General features: G+C 43.7%; 1 protein-coding gene across 1 annotated transcript in view; it reads left to right on the top strand.

The window, feature by feature from the left end:
• LOC118373923 (sickle tail protein homolog) overlaps positions 1 to 24649 on the top strand; it is a 156181-nt gene that overhangs the window by 108119 nt on the left and 23413 nt on the right. The window contains 3 exon segments of the mRNA XM_035760257.2: positions 6250 to 6442; positions 10301 to 10499; positions 12274 to 12367. Of these exon segments, the coding sequence (XP_035616150.2) occupies positions 6250 to 6442; positions 10301 to 10499; positions 12274 to 12367 (486 nt within the window).

The following is a 24649-nucleotide window of genomic DNA, read 5'->3' as shown; positions in this document are numbered from 1 at the left end:
TTTAATGTATGTGTCAGGGCCAGATGTTTAGACAATCTTATGGAATTTTGTGTTTTATCTTGGATTTTCATCCATACGTTTTTTTTTCTTGTGGAATATCTGATCGTTTGTGAATCCAGAAAATGTTCTTCGGCTTTATGAACCAAAAATGTACCTGATTTGACACTTTTGAAAAGCAGTAGATGCAGTATCCCCGCCACTGGCACTGTGCACATGCGCACACAGACCTGACTTTTACCTTTGATGGCAGCACGTCGGACCGTTGTTCCGTGAATGACAGTAGTAGGATGTCCTGGATACAGGTCAGCTTTCCTGGAACAAAGAACAAAGAGTCAGAGTGCACACACACACACATCCACACACACACCCACCCATCCACACACACACCCACCCATCCACACACACACCCACCCATCCACACACACACCCACCCATCCACACACACCCATCCACACACACACCCACCCATCCACACACACACACCCACCACATCCACACACCCACCCATCCACACACACACCCACCCACACACACACACACCCATCCACACACACACCCACCCATCCACACACACACACCCATCCACACACACACACCCACACACACACACACACACACACACCACACACACCACACACACACCCACCCATCCACACACACACCCACCCATCCACACACACACCCACCCATCCACACACACACCCCATCCATCACACACACCCACCCATCCACACACCACACACACCCACCCACACACACACACACACACCCATCCACACACACACCCACCCACACACACACACACCCACCCACCCACACACACACCCACCCACCCACACACACACACACCCACCCCACACACACACACCCATCCACACACACACCCACCCATCCACACACACACACCCACCCACACACACACACACACCACACACACACACCCACCCACACACACACACCCACCCATCCCACACACACCCACCCACCCACCCATCCACACACACACCCACCCACACACACACACACACACACCCATCCACACACACACACACACCCATCCACACCACACACACACACACACACACCCATCCACACACACACCCATCACACACACACACACCCATCCACACACACCCACCCATCCACACACACACCCACCCATCCACACACACACCCACCCACCCATCCACACACGCACACACACACAAAGTAAAATGCTACGATAAAAAAATGTCAATTTAGCTAAATCAGTAAAGAGCCAGTAAAACTAATGTATAGCAGCTAAACCAATGCTTACATTTGACGGCGCTAGAGTAATAAAGACATTTATTAAAAAAAGGAATGTATTCAATGTCATTCAGTATAACAACGCATCAGACATCAAACACCTTTGTGCGGCAAAGCCCAATGTACCCTGCCTCGGGAAACCATTTTGGAAATAAAACAGGAACAATGGAGAAACTGCAACTCAAAGGCACGCCCGAGCATTCTTTTTTTTTTTTATACCTCGTGATTCATTCTTCTGTATAGACTTTGAAGTCAGGTGAGAACAGAACATGTTCTCACGGAATAATATCATAATTATATTAAATTACCTTGATATTGTAATGCTATTCAGACTGAATGTGTTTGATTAATTTCTTCCCAAAGGTCATAATCATTTGCCTGGCCAAACGCTACGCCACGCCCGTGGACGTTAGCTTCTTTTCCGCAATGAGTCTGGATCTGAGTACATTCCCGACCCTTCACCGAATGCGAACACATTCGGGGCCATCCGATTGGTCCAGAAACCGATGGCTTGGGCCAGAGTGAGAACACGTGGGTAAAGGGGCGGTTTGAAAATGTGTCATTGGCTTTGAGAGTCTGATTGGTTAGAGACGTTCCAGTCGCTGATGATTTTGTTTTGTACATCGCCCCTCGTCACCACAAATGACTTCCATGATGGCAGTCTCAGACTAAAGTATTTATCGAAAGACAGAGCAGGGGAAGAATTTAGTGTGAGTAGTCAGGCTACATAATCCAAAGAACTTTTTTGGGGCCGTGGACCCCTATTGTGATAGAAAATCACAAAATCAGAACACAACTCAAGTGAGAAAAATAGCATAAAAGGAGTTTTACTCTGACTTCGGAAGTGCGTGGCCGGACGAACCAAATCTCGGGCTCTGGGAAGGAACATTTTTCAGAGAGAAAACTGTGCAGTTTTAACTTGAATTACAGGTAATTTATGTAAAGAATTTAACAAAAAATCTAATTTGTAAAGTATTGAGTTGAAATTGATACTGTGGATACCAATATCCTTGTGAGCCTCCCAGGCCCATGTTGCCCAGGGCTAAGAACATACATTTTTGATTAATAATATTACATTCTATTATATTACACCCTCTAAACTTATTCCACGGATCCCTTGCCCAAAATTAGTTTTAGCTGTTGTTAGTAATGTTCATAAAAATGTAAATGTAAAACATTTTTGGGGGAGATCTGTCCACAGACCCCTTGCAGTACCTCTTTGAGAACCCCTGACAAAATCATCAACATTGAAGTACTTCAATAATTGTCTTATATATTTGTTTTGTTCATCAATTTCACAGTAACTTCTACATATCTTTACATGTGACAATTGTATTTATGTCTGTATGACACTGGCTCACTTCTCAGTGCCATGTTGTGCAGTAAATGATCTAAATATGATATGATACTCAGTGTTAAAATAGTAAGTGCACTGTGGTTACCCTTGACTGACTGTCATAGCTAACTAAGCCACACAGAGTTATATGTGGAATTTAGGTCTCTCCTCCCAGCCGTGACCGGGTCGATGTGTCTAACAGCAGGTAGGCGGTTGTAATCATAGGTTAAACCGTGGTTTTCACTATCAGGAAGTGGTTTCAGCGGGAACCGGAAGTGGCTTTTCTGTGATAGAGGGGTGCCAAGTAGAGCACCTGCCAGAGAGAGAGAGAGAGAGAGAGAGAGTGTGTGTGTGTGTGTGTGTGTGTGTGTGTGTGTGTGTGTGTGTGTGTGTGTGTGTGTGTGTGTGTGTGTGTGTGTGTGTGTGTGTGTGTGTGTGTGTGTGTGTGTGTGTGTGTGTGTGTGTGTGTGTGCGGGGGAGGAAATAACCTGCTAAGCTCATCCGATGGACACCTTGTCATTTGGTGTTGTGTGTAAACTCCTTCACCACTATCCCCAGAGAGGTGGTAGGTCTATCTTCCATTTTATCCACATAATACAATTGGCTCAAGCATCTCGCTCCGTTCTGCTCAGCCTCAGTAAGTATTCTACCACGTGTCGCATGTACTGTATACTGTATAACACTGCCTGGTTTTCAGAGTAGCAGCCTGGTACTGTATCTACCTCAACATAATTGGGTAAACTCATAAATAATTACAATTCGGTTCAATTTACCGAGCATGCATCATGGTTTCGGATGACACGTCAACTGAACCCGACCCTCCACGTGACTCATCCTGGGCCATGCATATAAAGGACCTTAACTATCTACTCAAAATAGATGGAGTAAGCGTATTCTAATGGAGTTGGTGTTCCCAGCGCTCAGTCAGCGTGCCAAATTACACCCTATTCCCTATGTAGTGCACTACCCTTTGACCAGATATGGACAGAGGATGCTGCTGCTGTGTCAGGTGACAGGTCCCGCCTGTGGTGGTGACACCGAAGGTTACACGTCTTATCAAGTCAACAATATCATATGGTGACTCAGCACAGAGCTAGTCTGGATAATAACGAGGGCGCTGGTGAGAAGAGTGATGACTATTCAAAACAATCATACAGCTATTTAAAGCAAGGGATTAGGCGGTTGTTATGTTGGAGCTGCTGGAGAGCAGATACTGCACAGTACGCTATCATCTCGCTCCAAAACGAGACGATCTCACATGTATTGGACACACAGGAGCATTTCCGATTGTGACCTTTTCTGTTCTGTTCACATTGCTGTGTTTCTTGATATGTTGGATGACCATCTGCCTCTCCTCGATCTCTCCCCTTCCCCACTTCCCTGCTTCTTCCTTCCTCTCTCTCTCTCTCTCTCTCTCTCTCTCTCTCTCTCTCTCTCTCTCTCTCTCTCTCTCTCTCTCTCTCTCTCTCTCTCTCTCTCTCTCTCTCTCTCTCTCTCTCTCTCTCTCTCTCTCTCTCTCTCTCTCTCTCTCTCTCTCTCCCTCTCTCTCTCTCTCTCTCTCTCTCTCTCTCTCTCTCTCTCTCTCTCTCTCTCTCTCTCTCTCTCTCTCTCTCTCTCTCTCTCTCTCTCTCTCTCTCTCTCTCTCTCATCAGTCATTACAGGGCATGTTGTCTTCTCTCCATTCTGAGCTTGACATTCAGAGGTACTTGCTGAAAATCCAATTGCCCCACACAGTTAGTCTGCCTTTTATCTTATCTGCATCACGACTTGGCGTGTGGCTCTGTCTGCATCACAACTGGCCTGTGTGTGTGTGTGTTGACCTCTCCTGCCCTCTCCACCTCCCCTCACCTGATCTGTGTACTCCTGCCAAAAACACTGTCCACATTAGTCAAAGGGCTGGGGGGTGGGGGTATCCAGCACATGCAAATTACTGCCCCACCGCTTCCCCTTCCCCCCTCTCCCCTCTCCCCACACTCACCATCACCTTTCAGAGTGCTTTGTGTGTGTGTTTATGCATGTGCGTGTGCGCAATGACTGTAGTTATCCTGACTGTGTCCGTGGAGCCATTAGCTTGATAAAGGGCTCTCTGTGTACTCTCCTCTCTGTGTTAGTCACACTGTCAGCCTGGCACACCCTACAACACTACCAAGATCCTCAATGAGCTCCACATTCTCTATTATTCTGCCAGGCCCACAGGACTGCCTGCCTGGTGGACTCATTGGTGACTTTAATCACCCTAACTACACCCTTTCCCCTCGGTTGTTGTGCGAAGCTTGAAAAAGATCTCTGACCGGAAAGAAAAATGGAGTTATTTGTGTTTTTTTTCTACAATGTCGATTTTGGGCCTGTAACTACCTGCACCATAAGCAACAAAAAAAAAGCATGGTAGTGTGGGTATTAACACTTCAAGTTGTGGGAGGCTTGGCAAGAGAGAAACATGCATGATAAGGCTTAGGGACCGCTTGTCTTGTTTTTTTTAGCAGCTGCAACATGGAAAATCATAGTGCGAAAATACAACAGGGGGTGTCTTATCTGCATCATGCCTGGACATGTGGCTCTGTCTGCATCCCAACTAACGTGTGTGTGTGTGTGTGTGTGTGTGTGTGTGTGTGTGTGTGTGTGTGTGTGTGTGTGTGTGTGTGTGTGTGTGTGTGTGTGTGTGTGTGTGTGTGTGTGTGTGTGTGTGTGTGTGTGTGTGTGTGTGTGTGTGTGTGTGTGTGTGTGTGTGTGCGTTTGCTCTCCTGCCCTCTCCACCTCCCCTCACCTGATCTGTGTTCTCCTGCCAAAAACACTGTCCACATTAGTCAAAGAGGGGGGGGGGGGAATCCAAGACACACAAATTACTGCCCCAGCACACCCGAATTACTGCCCCTCCCCCCTTGTTTTTTGCAACTGCGAAAATCATAGTGTGTGCTTGTGTGGAATATAGCAGGTGGTGTCAGTCTGTGTGTCTGCTATCTGCATTGATGCAAACAAATTACACCCAAATAGACTGGAATGCATGGCTGGGAGCCAAAAAATGACACTGGTGTTCTCACTGTGTTAACATTGTAGTTAAAAAGCTTGTCTTTCTCTTAAAGCTGCAATATGTAACTTTTTGGGCGGCCTGACCAAATTCACCTAGAAATGTTAGTTATAGATCCGTCATTCTCATTGAGAGCAAGTCTAAGAAGCGGCATATCTGTTCTAAGTGCACTATTTCTATGCTTCCCGTTCTTTTACTTTCAGTTTTGTACACCAGCTTCAGACACCTCACAATACAGCGGTTTAGATGGTACAGTTTAGATGGAATGATATACATGCTTGTTTTGTCACATAAATTGAAATTAGGTAACCAGGGAATTGGCGGAGGGATTTCTGCATAATGCAGCTTTAGAAAAAAGCATTAACACTATCGTGTGGTTCAGATGGCTTTGTTAGTTGAAGAATGGTGCTTGCAGCACAGTGTTGTGTTGGTTTTTGATGGACAAAATTGTCCTACAATAATTGTGTTTCCGTTTGTGTTCGTTTCCTATGTAGGGTTGCAATATTCCGGTAAACTTTAAAAGTTACTAGAGTTATCCCAACCCTTTTCCTGTGTATCATGACCCCTCTAATTTACCCTCTTTCTCCTCTTCTCCCCCCAGTGCAGAAGCCCTGCGCACGGCCCCAGCAGCTCCATTGTAGGGGAGCAGCCTGAGAACCTCTCCCTGGCCTCTCTGGAGTCTCTGGACACCATGTCAGAGGCTGATGCCCCCTCTGCCTTCACCAGAGGCAGCCGCTCCCGTGCCAGCCTGCCCGTAGTGCGTTCCACCAACCAGACCAGGGACCGCTCGCTAGGTAGGCGACCGCAACATGACCACACTGTGATTATGGGGCTATTAACCACACATAGACCAAGGACTGCTAGCTTTTTCTTAAAAACACACATACAAACACTCACACACACACACACACAAACACACTTCACCCCCCCCCTCCCCCACACTCCTCCTCGCCCTTTGCTTCGCCTGCTTCCTCCTAGCCTTAATTAGAATTAATTTCCTTAGCATAGTGAGATTACAGAATCCTCCAACAATATGCCATCCTGTTTAACACACACAGACACACACACAGACGCACACACAGACGCACACACTCTTATTGGCAGGATTAGAAATGGGGTTTGTTAACAACGAAAAGGGCACTTCATTTGCATCAATATGACAAACGCCTTCAGTTGTGTAGAGTTGTATTCATATGCTGCAGTTCTTCTAAGAGATAGTCATTTAATTGTGATGAACTGAACAGAGAGAGAGGGCTTCAACTCTCATCATCTCAACATGTAATCAGCCTCTGAGCCTCACAGGGATACGGCTTCTTAAAAAGCTTATTTGAAAATGTAAGCAGAGGACACACATCTTAGTTTAATGTGACTTTAGGTTGACTCATTTCATTTACTTCAAGTGCCTCTAAATGACTTGTTTACATTTGGGCAGCACACCCCTTTAACCAACAGGAAGCATGCTGCTCTGTGCCAAAAGTGGGTTCTTGCTTAGGTTGAGATGCTGAATTGCAGACATTGTACATAAACATCTACAATAATATACTACTGCACACACAGATATGCACGCACGCACACACACACACACACACACACACACACACACACACACACACACACACACACACACACACACACACACACACACACACACACACACACACACACACACACACACACACACACACACACACAAACACAAACGCGTTATGGCAGCATATTGGGTTATGGGGGGATGAAGGGGGTGGAGAAAAGAGGGCATATTACCCAGCATTCCTCTGGTGGCCCCCTGGTTGCTGATCTCGGGTCAGCTTTTCATTTTCCCCACTAATGGTTAAGGTTAAGGATTGGGGAGGGGAAGCTGATCCTAAATCTGTACCTTGGGGAAACTTCACCCCAGAACCTCCCCCCCACACACACACAGTCGTGTCCCCAGAGACATCTGGTCTTCCTTAAGAGCCCTGTGCCAGTAGAAGTAGTGCCTTCAGTCAGAAGACTCCTTAACACAAGACTGGAGTTGCAGTAGCGGACATCTTGAAATGACTCTATTCAAGTGAGTTTCTCTATTTTCTCTATGTTACTTATAGCTGATGTGTAGTAGTGCTACAACATATTTATACTACAGTCCCGTGGTAGTTGTTTTGGGAGATCTGTTGTTTCTGTATTGCTGTACTGTGTTTTATATTGTGGAAGAGAGGGAAATAAAGAACTCTATTTATGCTACATTTGAAATGAACGTAATTGAAGGTGATTGGGTTCCATTTGGAGATGCATAAGAGCAGAGCCTGGAATAGGATCTGACTGTCATAAAACCTAGCAGCAAGCCCTGGAAACCAAGACTTCGTCCCAAATGTCACCCTGTTCCCTTTATAGTGCACTACTTTTGACCAAGGCCCACAGGTCTCTGGTCAAAAGTAGTGCACTGTATCGGGAACAGGGTGCTATTTGGGATGTAGACAAAGTATGTTCTCCCCTGACCATTTGCTGTGCAGCCACGCCATTTGGTTCTGATTTAGAGAGTGAAACCAGACAATCAGCGGCCACATACAGTCCTGCAATCCAACTCTGCGCTAGAATTTAGCCATCCAAAGTCTCAGGAGCTAATTAAAGTTTGGTTTTGAGGGAATTTTCCATTGCATGTATAATAGAATATGAAGCCAAGTGTGTGTTCCAAATGACACCCTATTCCTTATATAGTCACTATGGGCACTGGATAAAAAAATATATATATAGTACACTATTGTGCGGTCCGGCGGTTTCAGCCGCTGACCTTGGCACACATGTATGCCAGAGTCGGCATGGGTTCAAATACTTCCCTTCGACTCATCCTATTCTTTCCAACACTTTACTATCTCGTCAGTCAAGCTCAAAAAGGACTGGGAATGCCCCGCTCCTTTAAAAAAAAGTGGCTTTTTTTGTGTGTGTGTGTGTGTGTGTGTGTGTGTGTGGGACGCACAACCAGTCATTGAATAACACACGTCGTATTAGGAGGGTCTGCGTGGTCCTTCATCTGACAATACACAAAGGAGCAGCGAGTTAGATGGCAAACGGACGTTTGCTCAGTTGTTACAAGTCTATCCTAGTCGAGCCGTAGACGTATGTGCCGTAGAATGGCTCAGCACTTTTTATGTCCTGGATTTGTCCCTCCCTCTCTTTTAAAAGAGCCTGTAGGATCTCGTGTTACATTTCTGGAAACGTGTAGCCGTTTCTACTGCTCCGCTCCTTTTCTGGAGCCACTGCGTGTTAGGAAAAGCTCCTCTCTATCAGCACACTACATAGTGACTGATCCTAAATGACACACAATGTGTACTGTACGCACTCTGTTGCATGCAGGAAGCTCAGATTTCAGTGATTTATAAGCTGCGCATCTGTTATAATACGTCAGATGACGAGGCTTCGACTAGAAAGCATTATACAAAAGTCAAGCTCACGGGCTTCTTTATTTGCACTGTCCTGTATGGACATATAACGTCTTTAAAGCCGTCAGTCTTTTGAAAATGTATGTTCTTGTCTGTGGGCACGGGGTGTGTTGTTTGTGAGTGCGTAATGTATTTCGTATGCTTTGGTGGAGTGCAGTACAGAAGCCACACCCAGAGTTCAGGAGTTCAGTGTCTTTGTCTGTTCGATGCTTCGCTAATGGCCGCCCTTCCTACCCACGACACCCAGCCACATCCCTCTTCCTTCTCCATCCCACATCAACCTCACCCTCATATATCCCACATGACTTACGAACTGCTTAAGCACATGTGCTGTATGCATCTGCCGGCATGCACACATACACACCCATGCTTATAGTTTTATGGGTCTTTAACTTTCTCACCATTATCTAAATTCTCATTGTAAATGCAGTAAAGATATTGTAGTTACTCATTGTAAATATAGTAAAGATATTGTAGTTATTCATTGTAAATACAGTAAAGATGTTATAGTTACTCATTGTAAATATAGTAAAGATATTGTAGTTATTCATTGTAAATATAGTAAAGATATTATAGTTATTCATTGTAAATACAGTAAAGATATTGTAGTTACTCATTGTAAATATAGTAAAGATATTATAGTTATTCATTGTAAATACAGTAAAGATATTATAGTTACTCATTGTAAATACAGTAAATATATTATAGTTACTCATTGTAAATACAGTAAAATATTGTAGTTACTCATTGTAAATACAGCAAATATATTGTAGTTACTCATTGTAAATACAGTAAAGATATTGTAGGTACTCATTGTAAATATAGTAACGGTATTGTAGTTATTCATTGTAAATATAGTAAAGATATTGTAGTTACTCATTGTAAATACAGTAAAGATATTGTAGTTACTCATTGTAAATACAGTAAAGGTAGTGTTTGTGGTGTATGTCGGACTGCACATAATAGGACAGGACTGCACACGAGTTAGGTGGGCCACAGTACAGAAAGACAAGCACCATAGCGCATAAATACAATGTGCGTCCCAAATGGCACTCTATTCACTATAATTATAGGCCTAAGGAAGATAGGGTGCCATTTGGGACAAAGTCATTGACACAACACTGGTGTGACACCTCTGTATCTACATGTTTAAGAGTCACCAGATCATTATCAACCAATCATTAACCCCTCAGTAACCCTCCATTAACCCCCTTTCCTTCCCTGTCTTCTCCCCAGGCGTGCTGTACCTGCAGTACGGAGACGAGACTAAGCAGATCCGGATGCCCAATGAGATCACCAGCGGAGACACAATCAGGGCTCTGTTTGTGAGTGCCTTTCCCCAGCAGCTCACCATGAAGATGCTGGAGTCTCCCAGTGTGGCTGTCTATGTCAAAGACGACATGAGGAACATGTACTACGAGCTCACCGACGTCAGGTAAATGGGTGTGTGTTTTTTTTTTGTCCAGTACCTATGTGTGTGTGGGTGTTTCGTCTCTATTTTCCCAGACTGGGTTATAGAGTAGGTTATTTGGGGGTTGCTTCCCAATGTGTCATCTCAGTCTCACCCGTGTAAGATCCTCAGAGCTACCTAGCAGCCTTCCTTTCTCCCTTCTTTAAGTACTTCCTGTCTAATGAGCTATCCCAGCACAGGAAGTGACCCGGGCTGCAAGCAGCCTGCGACAGATCCTCTTCCTCCACACTTTCCAGTCAACTCAATAGCTGTGTGGATGAAAGGGCTCAGGATGTGGTGCCCACAATAGTGGAAGAACCTTTAGTTCCACCACCAACAAAACAAATCCAAACAACACCGTGTGTGAGTCCCAATTGGTGCCCTATTCCCTATATAGTGCACTACTTTTGACCAGAGCCTTATCGGTTTGCCTATGGGCCCTGGTCAAAAGTAGTGTACTACATAGAAAATAGGTTGCCATCTGGGTCGCAACCAGTCTCCGAGCCTCTTTTTCCTCTCATTCACACCCATGTGATGGTAGAAGAAAGTGGAAAGTTCAGCTGGGGCCGAATTCATTTGTTTTGACACGTTTCATCGCTGCTCAGTTGGCAGAACAAAAGGATCGGAAAATAACCTATAAACAGTCTTGTTTCTTCCAGAGCCTCAGATTTAAAGTGAGTGAGTGAGCCATAGCCAACTTGGCCACATTCTATGTGCGAGACTTAACGTCAGAAGAGTTGCAGGGTGTGTTAAGCAGTGGTGTCTTCTCCTCTCTGTGCAGAAAGCGTGTACAGGCACATGTACAGGCACATGTAGCTTTGTCATTAGTCTGGCCTTTTAAAAACACAATAAGTCGTCTTTGTTCTTTTGAGTTTTCCAGAGGGTTATGACTCATAAGACAACAATGACGAGGGTTTCTTGCCCTCACGGTCATGCCCACACACAGTCACGTCACCAATCACCTTCACCCAGTTTGCCCACTTCCTGGTACATCATAAAATTCAACAATAGATATAAGTTACTGTTCAATACCCAGGGCAATGAATTGACAGTTCATACAGGACCTGTTTTTACGTAAAAAAAAGAAGATATTTATATTTCTGTAGAATACAAGCTTACTGCACACTGGGCGATTATACTCCATTGTGAACACAGGAGATTGTGGCACCTTAATTGCGGAGGATGAGCTCATGGTAATGTCTGGAGCGCAATCAGTAGCATGGTATCAAATACAAATAAATATGGTTTCCCATGTGTTTGATGCCATTCCATTAGCTCCGTTCCAGCCATTATTATGAGCCGTCCCCCCCCCCCCTGTGATTTTAAAGGCTGAAAGTGAAGTAAAAAAACAAGTATTCTGGCTCCATCTCTATCTGTAGTGTTCCTGCGGCGGTGTGTTGTGTACTTTGCGACTAGCTCTAACCTTTTTCTTTTTAATCAGGGCTGTAAAAGTTATCACGTGTTCACTCCTCGCGGGCTGGCTCAGTAGTAGACGGCACAGGAGCAATAATTGACACGGGAAAACAAAGACCAGCAGACGAGACGCAGCTTTATTGATTTATTTGAGGGATCCTTTTCACTGTAACACCACTGGACACTTTTTTTAACGCAACACCAGGATGGCTCAGTACAGCAGACTGTGGACGGTGTACGACATAGCCATGTCAGAGCACACACCAACGTCTGGGTATAGGAGACCACTATCCAATAGTGATATATTCTGGCCTCCTCATTTTCCCTCTGGACCCCCCCCCCACAGGAATATCACGGATCACTCCTGCCTGAAGGTGTACCACAAGGACCCAGCACAGGCCTTCAGTCACGGCCCCAGACCAACCAACGTTGACACCAGGGTGAGTACTGACCCATCTGAGGAGCATCGAAAACTGGGATACTGAACCAGGCGAGCCCCTGGTCTAACCTCGGGCTAGCAGGGCATCTGGAGGGTTTACAGCAGGTAGAACCAGCTCTATCCTAGAACCAAACTTACTGTAGGGTAAACCTGTCAACAGATGACAGGGTGGTATGGTTCAGTCTTCCTTATCACATTCCTGTCTGGGCAAAGAAAGATAGAGAGTCTAATTACTAAGTCCACACCTACTGTGGTGCTTGTGTAAAAAAGGTACATTATTTATGACAGGTATTATTATTTGCAGCATGCCAGCCTGTTCCCACAGAAACAGCTCCAGTCGGGAATATGCCAGTCCAGTTAGTCTAATGTACAAATAACACTGGCTATGGGGGCCCTACCCCTACCTCTCTCCCTATCCTACCCTCTTCTCTCCTCTCTCCTAATAATCCACTCTTCTTCTCCTAACCTCCTTCATTCACCCTCCTTCCCCTCATCCTCCCTCTATCCTCCCCTCCCTAAATTCCCTCCTGTCCTCCTTCTCATCTCACCCTCTCAGCGTCTGGGTAGCGGAATGCCTCCTCCGTCTTCCTTAATCTGTTTACGGGGGTCTTCTGTTCTCCGTGCCTAATTTCGGGTGGGATCGAGGGAGCCTTGTGTGTGCCTTAGTGCAGCTCGCCGAAAGGAAACTCCATTCACAGGGCTGTTCTTTTCTTCTCCAAATCTCCTGCTAATCTCCCACAAGGCTGCTGCCTCCTCCTGTTGGTTTCCTGCTGATGTAGCGGAACTAAAGCGCAAAGACCTCATTCCTTGTGTGTTCCTCCCCAAATCCTTTCTGGCCAGCTGACCCCTGTCCTCCCTAATCCTCTCCGATGCTTTATCTATCTAGCTGAGAGAAGTCTCCATGTGAGCTATATAGCTTTTTACCACCTGAGGAACATTTCCAAGGAGAGACTCGTCCATGCTTTTATTACAAGCAGGCTTGACTACTGTAATGCTCTCCTGTCTGGTCTACCCAAGAAAGCCATTGGTCAACTGCAAAACAAACAGAATGCTGCAGCACAGGTAATGACCAAGACCAGGCGGAGAGCATATATTATACCGGTTTTAATGTCTCTGCACTGGCTGCCTGTGAGTTTTAGAATACATTAAGATTATTCTATTGGTTTTTAAATCAATCCATGATTGTGCTCCCTAATACATGTCAGACATGCTTTTAATTCATGTACCCAGTAGGTCCCTCAGGTCTTCTGGCACTGGCCTTTTAACTATCACAAAGCCTAGGACCAAGAGGCATGGAGAGGCAGCCTTTAGATACTATGACCCCTGCCTCTGGAATAGCCTGCCAGAGAACCTGCTGGGGGCCAGAACTGTGGACATTTAAAAAAAAAGAGATCTTAATCACACACCTTTTTAGCTTTGCGGATTGCCATGCAGCACAGTGTGCAACACTCACGTGTGCACACGTACACACACACACGCGCGCGCACGCACACAATAATACTGAGTATTAATGCAGTTGTCACAATGACTTTTTTTCAATGAGCCCCAGCGTCATGCATTGTGTCTTTCTAGAGAGACGGTAGCTTTGCTTTATGGGAAGTGGAGTGTGGGTTCAGATTCCACCGTGTTTGACTATAGTACTGGACATCAGCGATAAAGAAAGTTATATTTGAGTCTACTTTTAATTGATTCTTGAATACCTATGAATACACTGCGTAGTATTTTATTGAAATGACTGGAACACATAGGAAACAAAGGAGAAGCCACTATTACTAAAGCAACTACTGCATGCGTGGCATAAAACGTAAAAGTAAAAGTTGATTGTTTAACACGGAGTAGACATATTTTATGAGCTGTGGTATGAAACGTGAACACACACACACACACACACACACACACACACACACACACACACACACACGGATACGTAACATTACACAACCCAGATCAAATGAGCTGTCTTATCAGCTTAACAATTTATACACACTCTTTTTCATTAGACTACCAGACGACTCCAGGAGACCTACGGCGTAGTTTTTTTTTACACACACACATGCACCCACACACACACACACACACACACACACACACACACACACACACACACACACACACACACACACACACACACACACACACACACACACACACACACACACACACACACACACACACACACACACACACACACACACCAACTTTGAGTTTATTTGTTCTGGTCAGGCACTGGTGAATGATTTAGATGAAGTTGCGTGTCTCTTTAAAGGCCAGGGTAACTGCTTCGTTGTTTTTTTGAATCACAGATGACCTTTTTTAAACACAGACCATATGAGTTAGGCTATGGACTTTGATCTTATCAGAGCCAGCCAATATTGACAAAGGCAATCTGGGATTCAAAAAGCAACAAAGCGGTTCTATTCTTCAAGAATCAATAGCTTTATTTAAAAAACATTTTTTTAAACGATGTACCAATCACAGATTGCCTCATTTAAGGACCTACTCGTGAAGTGATACAGCTGTAATTGTGTATAATATTGTGGCTGGTCTGCAAATACTTTCTCTGCTTAATTTGATAAATGAATCAAATTAGATCCAGGAAAATGTTTTGCTATGATATATAATGACGGACAATTGTTTTTATGCAATTGAGATCTATGGGCATTGTTTTTCTCGCACACACACACACACACACACACACACACACACACACACACACACACACACACACACACACACACACACACACACACACACACACACACACACACACACACACACACACACACACACACACACACACACACACACACACACACACACACACACACACACACACTCACTCATCGGTCTCCAACACACACGAGAGCACCACCCCCCAGCAGTTTCAAATAATAATAATCAAAGTGGTTGTAGAGGGTACAACAGGTCAGCACCTTAGGAGTAGATGTCAGTTGGCTCTTCATAACCGAGCATTCAGAGTTAGGGACAGCAGGTGCGGTAGAGAGAGAGAGTCGAAAACAGTAGGACTGGGATAAGGTAGCACATCCGGTGAATAGTTCAGGGTTCCATAGCCGCAGGCAGAACAGTTGACACTGGAGCAGCAGCACGACCAGGTGGACTGGGGACAGCAAGGGGTCATCAGGCCAGGTAGAACTGAGGCATGGTCCCAGGGTTCAGGTCCTCCGGGAGGGGAGGGAGAGGGAGCGAGAGAGCATTAGAGGGAGCATACTTAAATTTACACAGGACACCGGATAAGACAGGAGAAATACTCCAGATATAACAGACTGACCCTAGGCCCCTGACACATAAACTATTGCAGCAGAAATACAGACCATATGAGTTAGGGTATGGACTTTACTCTCATCTAGTCAATATGACACTGGCAGTATTGACAAGGGCAATCTGGGATTCAAACAGCAACCAATATTTTTCAAGAATGAATGGCTTTATTTAAAAGTCAAAACATTGATGTACAGTTGAAGTCGGAAGTTTACATGCACCTTAGCCAAATACATTTAAACTCAGTTTTTCACAATTCCTGACATTTCCTGACATCCTCAATTCCCTTTCTTAGGCCAGTTAGGATCACCACTTTATTTTAAGAATGTGCGGCCAGAATAATAGTAGAGAGAATGATTTATTTCAGATTTTATTTCTTTCATCACATTCCCAGTGGGTCAGAAGTTTACATACACTCAATTAGTATTTGGTAGCATTGCCTTTAAATAGTTTAACTTGGGTCAAATGTTTCAGGTAGCCTTCCACAAGCTTCCCACAATAAGTTGGGTGAATTTTGGCCCATTCCTCCTGACAGAGCTGGTGTAACTGAGTCAGGTTTGTCGGCCTCCTTGCTCACACATGCTTTTTCAGTTCTGCCCACAAATGTTCTATAGAATTGAGGTCAAGGCTTTGTGATGGCCACTCCAATACCTTGGCTTTGTTGTCCTTAAGCCATTTTGCCACAACTTTGGAAGTATGCTTGGGATAATTGTCCATTTAGAAGACCCATTTGCAACCAAGCTTTAACTTCCTGACTGATGTCTTGAGTTGTCGCTTCAATATATCCACATAATTTTCCCTCTTATGATGCCATCTATTTTGTGAAGTGCACCAGTCCCCCCTGCAGCAAAGCACCCCCACAACATGATGCTGCCACCCCCGTGCTTCACAGTTGGGAAGGTGTTCTTCGGCTTGCAAGCCTCCCCCCTTTTCCTCCAAACATAACGATGGTCATTATGGCGAAACTGTTCTATTTTTGTTTCGTTAGACCAGAGGACATTTCTCCAAAAAGTACGATCTTTGTCCCCATGTGCAGTTGCAAACCATAGTCTGGCTTTTTTATGGCGGTTTTGGAACAGTGGCTTCTTCCTTGCTGAGTGGCCTTTCAGGTTATGTTGATATAGGACTCGTTTTACTGTGGATATAGATACTTTTGTACCCGTTTCCCCCAGCATCTTCACAAGGTCGTTTGCTGTTGTTCTGGGATTGATTTGCACTTTTCGTACCAAAGTACATTCATCTCTAGGATGAATACCGCTCCTTCCTGAGCGGTATGGTGGCTGCGTGTTCCCATGGTGTTTATACTTGCGTACTATTGTCTTTACAGAATAACATGGTATCTTCAGGCATTTCTAAATTACTCCCAAGGATGAACCAGACTTGTGGACGTCTACAATTGTTTTTCCTGAGGTAATGGCTGATTTATTTTGATTTTCCCATTATGTCAAGCAAAGAGGCACTGAGTTTGAAGGTAGGCCTTGAAATACATCCACAAGTACACCTCCAATTGACTCAAATTATGTCAATTAGCCTATCAGAAGCTTCTAAAGCCATGATATCATTTTCTAAAGCTTTTTAAAGGCACAGTCAACTTAGTGTATGTAAACTTCTGACCCACTGGAATTGTGATACAGTGAATTATAAGTGAAATAATCTTTCTATAAACAATTGTTGGGAAAAGTACTTGTACAAAGTAGATGTCCTAACCGACTTGCCAAAACTATAGTTTGTTCATCAAGAAATTTGTGGAGTGGTTGAAAATCGAGTTCTAATGACTCCAACCTAAGTGTATGTAAACTTCCGACTTCAACTGTACCAATCACAGATTGCCTCATTGAAGGACCTGCCCATGACGTTATACAGCTATAATTGTGTGTAGTATTCTGAAAACTAAAGTGGATTTGAAGTCGCTGGTCTCCAAATGGTTTCTCTGTTTGAATTTGACAAATGAAACAAATTAGTCCATTCATTTTTTTTGCTATGGTATGCAAATGAGCCATAATAGCTTATGGCAGGTTTCCCTTTAAATACAGACTGGGCAAAGTCATATACACACTTTAATGCTGAAGTGTCCACACACACACACACACACACACACACACACACACACACACACACACACACACACACACACACACACACACACTCACACTCACACTCACACTCACACTCACACACACTCACACTCACACTCACACTCACACACACACACACACTCACAAAGAAAATTTGCGATCATGATTTTTACACCCACAGTGTTAAATTGAACAGTTTCTTAGTAATTATATGTGATTTACTGAAATAGTGTTAAACTAACACTTTTCAAAGTATTGATAAACTAACACCCCGAGAGTGTTGGGTCCCTAACACAATGGGTGTTACATATTCAGACTTAAATTAACACTTCATTAAAGCTGATGCTCTTACACTTTCTCAGGCTTAGGGAATTAACACCTGTCGTATTACCGTAACACATTTTTGGGTGATGTTTTAAGCCTTACTGTATTTGCATATGTATTTCCCAGGGTGCCATTCAAGTGCATTTTAGAGGTACCATGCCTGTGTTTCGATGGCTGTCAGTGAGTGTATAAGTGAATATTTTATCATAAAAGTAACGCTGATGACAATAGATAACTTGTTTTTTACAATGTCATACTTGGAAAGGCTAGTTTTACCCTAACACACTGGTCTGAAACTCCTGGTTTGCAGGCCACATCGGCAAGTCAAAAAATGCTGGCTTACAAAGTGTTATATCATTTCTATTGGAGCTAGGATAGCCAACGATTGAAACTTTTTAAATCACACACAATCTGCAGTTTGAATGACTGCCAAGGTAGGGAATATTTTTATTCGATGAGGTTTAACGGCTGTTGGCAGCCAATAAATGTTGCATTGCCGCCACCTACTAGACTGAAGTATAAGTCCCTTATACTTTGCTTAAAATATATATTTTTTAAATTAATCAACAAATGTCCTGCCATCTAACCCTACACTAAAAAAATACACAAAAAAACCCACCACCCTACTATTTAAATCTATTTAGTCCTACTTCAGGCCATAGCCTGAAAGGATGGGACAACACCACTTAACACACCCTGTAACTCTTCTGACATCAAGTCTCGCACACGCAAAACCTCTCTGCAGCTGCTACCACAATGTCTGCGACTGACCTTCCATCCCTGCAGTACAGTTGATAAACATTGCTATAAATGCCTATAATCCAATCTTACTGAAACACCACTTGTTGGTTTATCACTCACACCACTCCTCTCAGGATCCCTCCCTGGAATCCTCAACCTGCCTCTCTCGCACTGGACATATATGATCCCCAGACCCACGGGCACCCCTACAATTGACACATACCACTACTTTCCCCAATGCTACACATTCCTTTGTCTCATGCACACCTAGGAACCTCCCTCCTACACACTGCTGACACATGCCAATAAGCTTGACACCTGAAACAACGTAATGCATTCGGCACAAAAACGTAACATCACTTTGTCAGGTAAAGACTCAACATCAAAACTCAAAAGAACATACAACGACTCTTCTCTTTCACCACTCACGCCGCCCAAACGACGAGCATCACAAACACCGGGAATCTTCCGCTTCAGTTGGTCAACTTTCACATTTACCGCTACCCCAGTAATCACTCCTTTCAATGGCACCCTTTTCTAGAGGGCAAAACAATTCACATCTCTTGCCCCCATTCGTTTAACGAGGAGTGCCTGCTCCCTCTGACTAGAAACAAACAATTATCACAAGACCACTTCTGGTTACCTTCACTGATTCCACAGCACCCAACTCTGTTTTCACCCACCATGAATCCACAAATGGATCAGCCAAAAGGCAAGGGTCCACTTTTTCCAAAAACTTCACTCCTACTGTCAAAGTACTGTCAACTTTATCCTGACCCTCAGTGCAAGTATTGGGCTCTGAGAACTTCACCACACCTACCACCTCAGATACTTCGCCCTCATTCACTTCCATTTCTCCTTCTGTCTTCGATCCGGCGCACAGCTCACTCTGCTTACACTTTCTACCATTCTTCTTTAACATGCCATCTCCCTTTTTTTCTGTCATTTTAACTGACTCAAGCTCACCCGCTTCCTCCCTCTCTCTCTCTCTTAGACCTCCTCTGCCTCTCTTTCTCTCTCCATTCCTCTGTATTGCAAGTATACTTAAGTGTACTTACGTCTTCTTATGATAATACTGCACTTCTCCAGACATACATTTGGTTGTAGACCTCTCAAGGGACGCTATTTAACCGGCTGTCACAATCTCCGTACAATCAGCCAAACCCTGGGGGATGTAGTGCTCAACAGTGCATCCCACTTGTAAAGCAGCTGCTTGGTCTTGATGTTCTTCTATACCCAATAGCTGCCGCAACGTTTTTTTTCATTTCAAACAAACGTGCTTCGGTCCACCGTCTTGATTCCTCTTCCAGGGACCACGTAGAGAAGATTGATAAAGAGACTACCTAAACCATCTAAACTGGGATAACCATCTCAATAACGGGTGAAATAAGTCCAACCACTTACAGATTGGATTAGTTTAGAAAAATGTAGGTCATTTATCTTCGTGTCATATAAGTTCAATTAATCAATCAATGTCTATTTAGAAACATAGATATTAAAACAAACTATTCTTTAAAAAAAGCAACCTGCAACAAAGCATGCAGGTAAAGATGATAATGAGGCCCCTCCCATGTCTTTTCTATCAGAGAGTTTTAATTAATATTGTTTTTTCAAATGTAACCTTTATTTAATTAGGCAAGTCAGTTTAGAACAGATTCTTATTTACAATGACGGCCTAGGAACAGTGGGTTAGTTGCCGTGTTCAGGGGCAGAACCACAGGTTTTTACCTTTTTTTAGCTCGGGGATTCGATCTAGCAACCTTTCAGTCACTAGTCCAACACTCTAACCACTAGGCTACCTGGCGCCCCAGAGTTAATGGAAATGAACTCAACACTGTCGTGTAACAACAACACCACCTGGTTAACAGTTCAATCCCTCCGGAAATCGACACTCAGATATGACTCACAACAATTTTTACCTCAGCGCCGAGATTTTAACACCCGCAAATGTGTGCATGCACGCACACACACAAGTGGCTTTATTCTTGACAGATGTAAAGCTGAGAGTGCAGATGTTTTTCTAAAACACGTTTCGAGACAAATACGCCTTTCTGATACCTCCTTGTGTTCGCCGGCTCTCTTAATTGCGAAGCCAAATACTGGCATTCTTGGAAAAGAGCAAAAACAAATAACCAAAGAGCAAATAATAACCAAATGAGGCCTGCACCTGTTTAGACGCAGCGTTTGGAGTGGTGGATCCCTGCTGCACGTCTCAGTAGGACTATCCATTGTCCCGTCTTCTCTAAGAAATCAGTGCGATCGTATTTCTGCTATTGGTCTCCAGTTGTTTTGTTTTCCTCTCAGAGATTGTTTCCAGATGTGCTGGGGGTTAACTGGATTAGTGGGGTTATTTAAGTTAGCGGTAGCCATGCTCACTCATATGGTGACTACACGTGTGCAACGATAATTAGTACACGGTTAAGGGGTTACCGTGGATTTTACAGTGGCTTTACAGGCAGCTCAGTGGCAAGAAAGATGGTGTGTTTCAGTGATTGTGTATTACAGTACACTGTAAAAAAATAAATGCAGTATCGAAGCAAGTACAGTGTAATGACACACAGTACAATACTGTAAAATGTACTCTATTATATTGTAAAAAAAGAAGTTTATGCTACCGTAATCGGTGTGAATGAATGAATTCATTGATAGGTGGGGATTGTATTTCACTGTGATATAAAGGGATTGGTGCAAGGCGGATGGCTGCTAGGTAAAGTGTTTACAAACGTTACAGAATGTTAATGAATAGTTGGTGTTTCATATCACTTGCACTTCTACAGGCTTTAACAAAGGCTTCCAAACTGGCAGTGACTACAGGGCAAAACCAGACATGGCTAAATTCTCCACCAGTTAAGACTTGCTGCCGTTCCAGTCTGTTCCCTATATACATTTTAAATTGATGGGATACTATAACCACAGAGGAGTTCAATTGGTGCAGCGTTCTCACTCACAGGTGCAACAAATATAGCCTCTTTCAAGGCACACCTCAAAAGATGTTAATGAGACAGAAACAACAATAACATGCACCACTAGTGGTTAAAAGGTTTTTGGCGCTAAAAAAAAAATGTAATGTATTCTGTGGGGTGGAATTACAGTACCACCCACATCTTCCCACAATGCACCATCATTTACAGTATGCTGGAGTATAATACAAAAAATAACTGTATAATTTACAGTATTCTGTTACAGTGTATGCTTCCATGCAGACCAGACACAGGATGCTTCATTTACATCAGGGAATTGTAAGAGGTGACTGGAATAAAACACTTCTACTGTACATAAGCCATATATTCCTGACAGTCAAGTAGCCTATTAAATAGGCATCACCATTTTATTCTTTGTAATGTTCTTACCAGACTCAGCAAGGTAATCTATCTAGTGTCATTATCAGAATACAGGGTAGGTATTAAAGTGTCCCTAGGTGTGCGCTATAATAGGTCAGAGCTGGGCAATGAGAAGGGCTGCTTGTATAGGTGGTAACTCAATCCCTTCTAGTTCAATAACTGAGTAGGAAGTCCCCCCCCAAAATAGGACACCTTTCCATTTCAGTACTTTCATGTCTTCATAGCTGGACATTTGAGGATGACAACATCATGGCGAGAAGGGTAATAATCTTACATTTACATTTACATTTCACATTGCTAGTCTCAAACAATTAATCCTCCTTCCTGCTCCTAGTTGTAACAAACAAGCCATTGTTCACTTCAGGTTATGAGTCATAGGTTACATCTGTAGAAACCAAAAACTAAATCTAGAAGGGGAATTCTTAAGATTCTAACATTCTCCACAAGGCTTATCAACGGGCTTGCATATTAAGAAAGATCCAGTGTACTGTATAAGATACACAAATCATGTTTAATGTTCCAGAAATGATTAAGTGTTTACCGAATGGTTCTTTCTAGAAGTGGACAGCAATGAGCAGCATAATAGGGAGGGTGTGACATCTGATGTGTTGTGTGAGAGGTGAAAGGAGACAAAAGCTAAAAGCCTGAACAAAGACTCAAGACTGGGCTGGATCCGCAGCTAACAAAGACAAACTCGCTCATTGGCTGATAAGTGAAAACACACCGTCTTTATTTGTATATTGTTCAAGAAAAATCTCTCTGGGAATATTCTATTCGAAGGCTATGGAACATCTTGTAATGGAGACGAGTGGAAAGCGCAAGCTACTGAGTTCAAACACCTTGGTGTCAAAGTCAAATGTTTTCACGCGTCTCCTCTCTTGGAAATGCTCGATGTTAAAACGGTTTCTCTGATGGTTTAATAGGATTATTATTTTCTTTGCCAAGGTGGACAAAGTACTACATACTTCGCCCTAACAAAGAAAAGGCCCCAAGTAGTTGTATGAGGTCAAGCACAGCTGTTCTATGCAGACTGTGATGGCTTGCCAATTGTACCTGAAGTAAGCAATTCCTTTCACCCTCTTGCAAGACCACTTTGTGTCTTCAATATCATGACCTTACAAGGCAGCAATTCCAGGTTTGTCCGCAGACACATAAAACATTGCCTTTAAAAAAATATAAAAAATAAACCCATCCGAAGATGGCGACGAACACGCAGTGAAATTGGGAACATTTGGTTTGAGTTTGGCTCATGTGGACTTTTTAAAGACCTCAATCTACTGTATTTCTTTCCACTGTCTCCTTAAGGTTCTCATTAGGACAGCAGGTCTGGGAGAGTCTCAGAAAGTCCGCTCAATCTAGTTTCATATGGGTACTAGACCAGGCTATTGAGAGTCCGGCACCGGGCCAGATACACACCAGCGGGAATCAGGATTGGCTGAACATGAAAGAGTTCTGATGGAGAACTAGTGAGACATGGTGTATCTCTATTGGTCTCCACTGGAGTCCTTGGGTGAGCAAATAGGGCTATTCATTGTTATGATGACAGTTCATGGGCAATATCTCTCTCTCTCTCTCTCTTATACAATGACTACCAGCTTGGCAACGGCACATTTAAACTGTCTGACTCCAGAGAGAACTCTTGGTGGTCATACGTAGGGGCATCAAACAGTCGCCAGATGAGATCCTCTGAATGGTGGGTTTAGTGTTTAATCAAAGAGATCAGGGAGATGAGTGGATTATTCAAGTATGAACAACAAAACACGCAGAGAGAGATCACAATAGTAGTCAAGTCAAAGAAAGTCACTGTATACAAAACATCTCCAACAGCCATCATTTTGGCCGTGTGTATGTATTAGTACTGTACAGTAACCCCAGGCTCCTGTAACGGAAACATCAAGTATGTATGTAAAGTATGTGGAAGCATTGTGTTGATTCAGATCAGATAATTGGATTGATGTTAGACTATTCATTTGCCTCCAAAGCAGGTGGCCGGCCACCAGAGACACTAAACCACAGCAGTAGTCGTGCATCCTGAAGAAATGAACTCTCTCTCACAACGCTGACCCGTACATTCCTCTGTGTAAAGCTACACATACTCTCTGCCCACTTTTAACTCCATAAATCAGAGAGCTGCTTCAGTCATGCCTTTCCTTTAACTTCGCTGTAGCTGAATGAAGTTAGTTTCAAAATCCACCGGTACTCTGGGGTCCTTCACGGGTGGTCATTGCAGGCCAAGCTGCCTGTTTAAAAAAGCTGTGCCAGACAACGGAACCTGTTGTTAATTTACCAGCTACTTCTTTCCTGCCTGTACGCACATAGTTGAAATCCTTCTCTCTCAGTGTTCTCACATGTGGGCTGTTTTTAAAGACATACTGTTATCAGCAACCAGGGGCAATTGAGCTCACAAGCTTGCATGAACCTTAAAGAAACACTCAAAGTAATCTCCTAGCTTAAAAGAAATGGGAATATGCTGCCAACATCCCAAAACCTTATCTTATCCCAAAATCTTGTTTTCATGTAAAA

The sequence above is a fragment of the Oncorhynchus keta genome, chromosome 4, assembly GCF_023373465.1.
Source record: "Oncorhynchus keta strain PuntledgeMale-10-30-2019 chromosome 4, Oket_V2, whole genome shotgun sequence".
Taxonomy (NCBI): Eukaryota; Metazoa; Chordata; class Actinopteri; order Salmoniformes; family Salmonidae; genus Oncorhynchus; species Oncorhynchus keta.
Note: the sequence above shows the minus strand (reverse complement) of the source record. Positions and strands in the feature narration are given on the sequence as shown.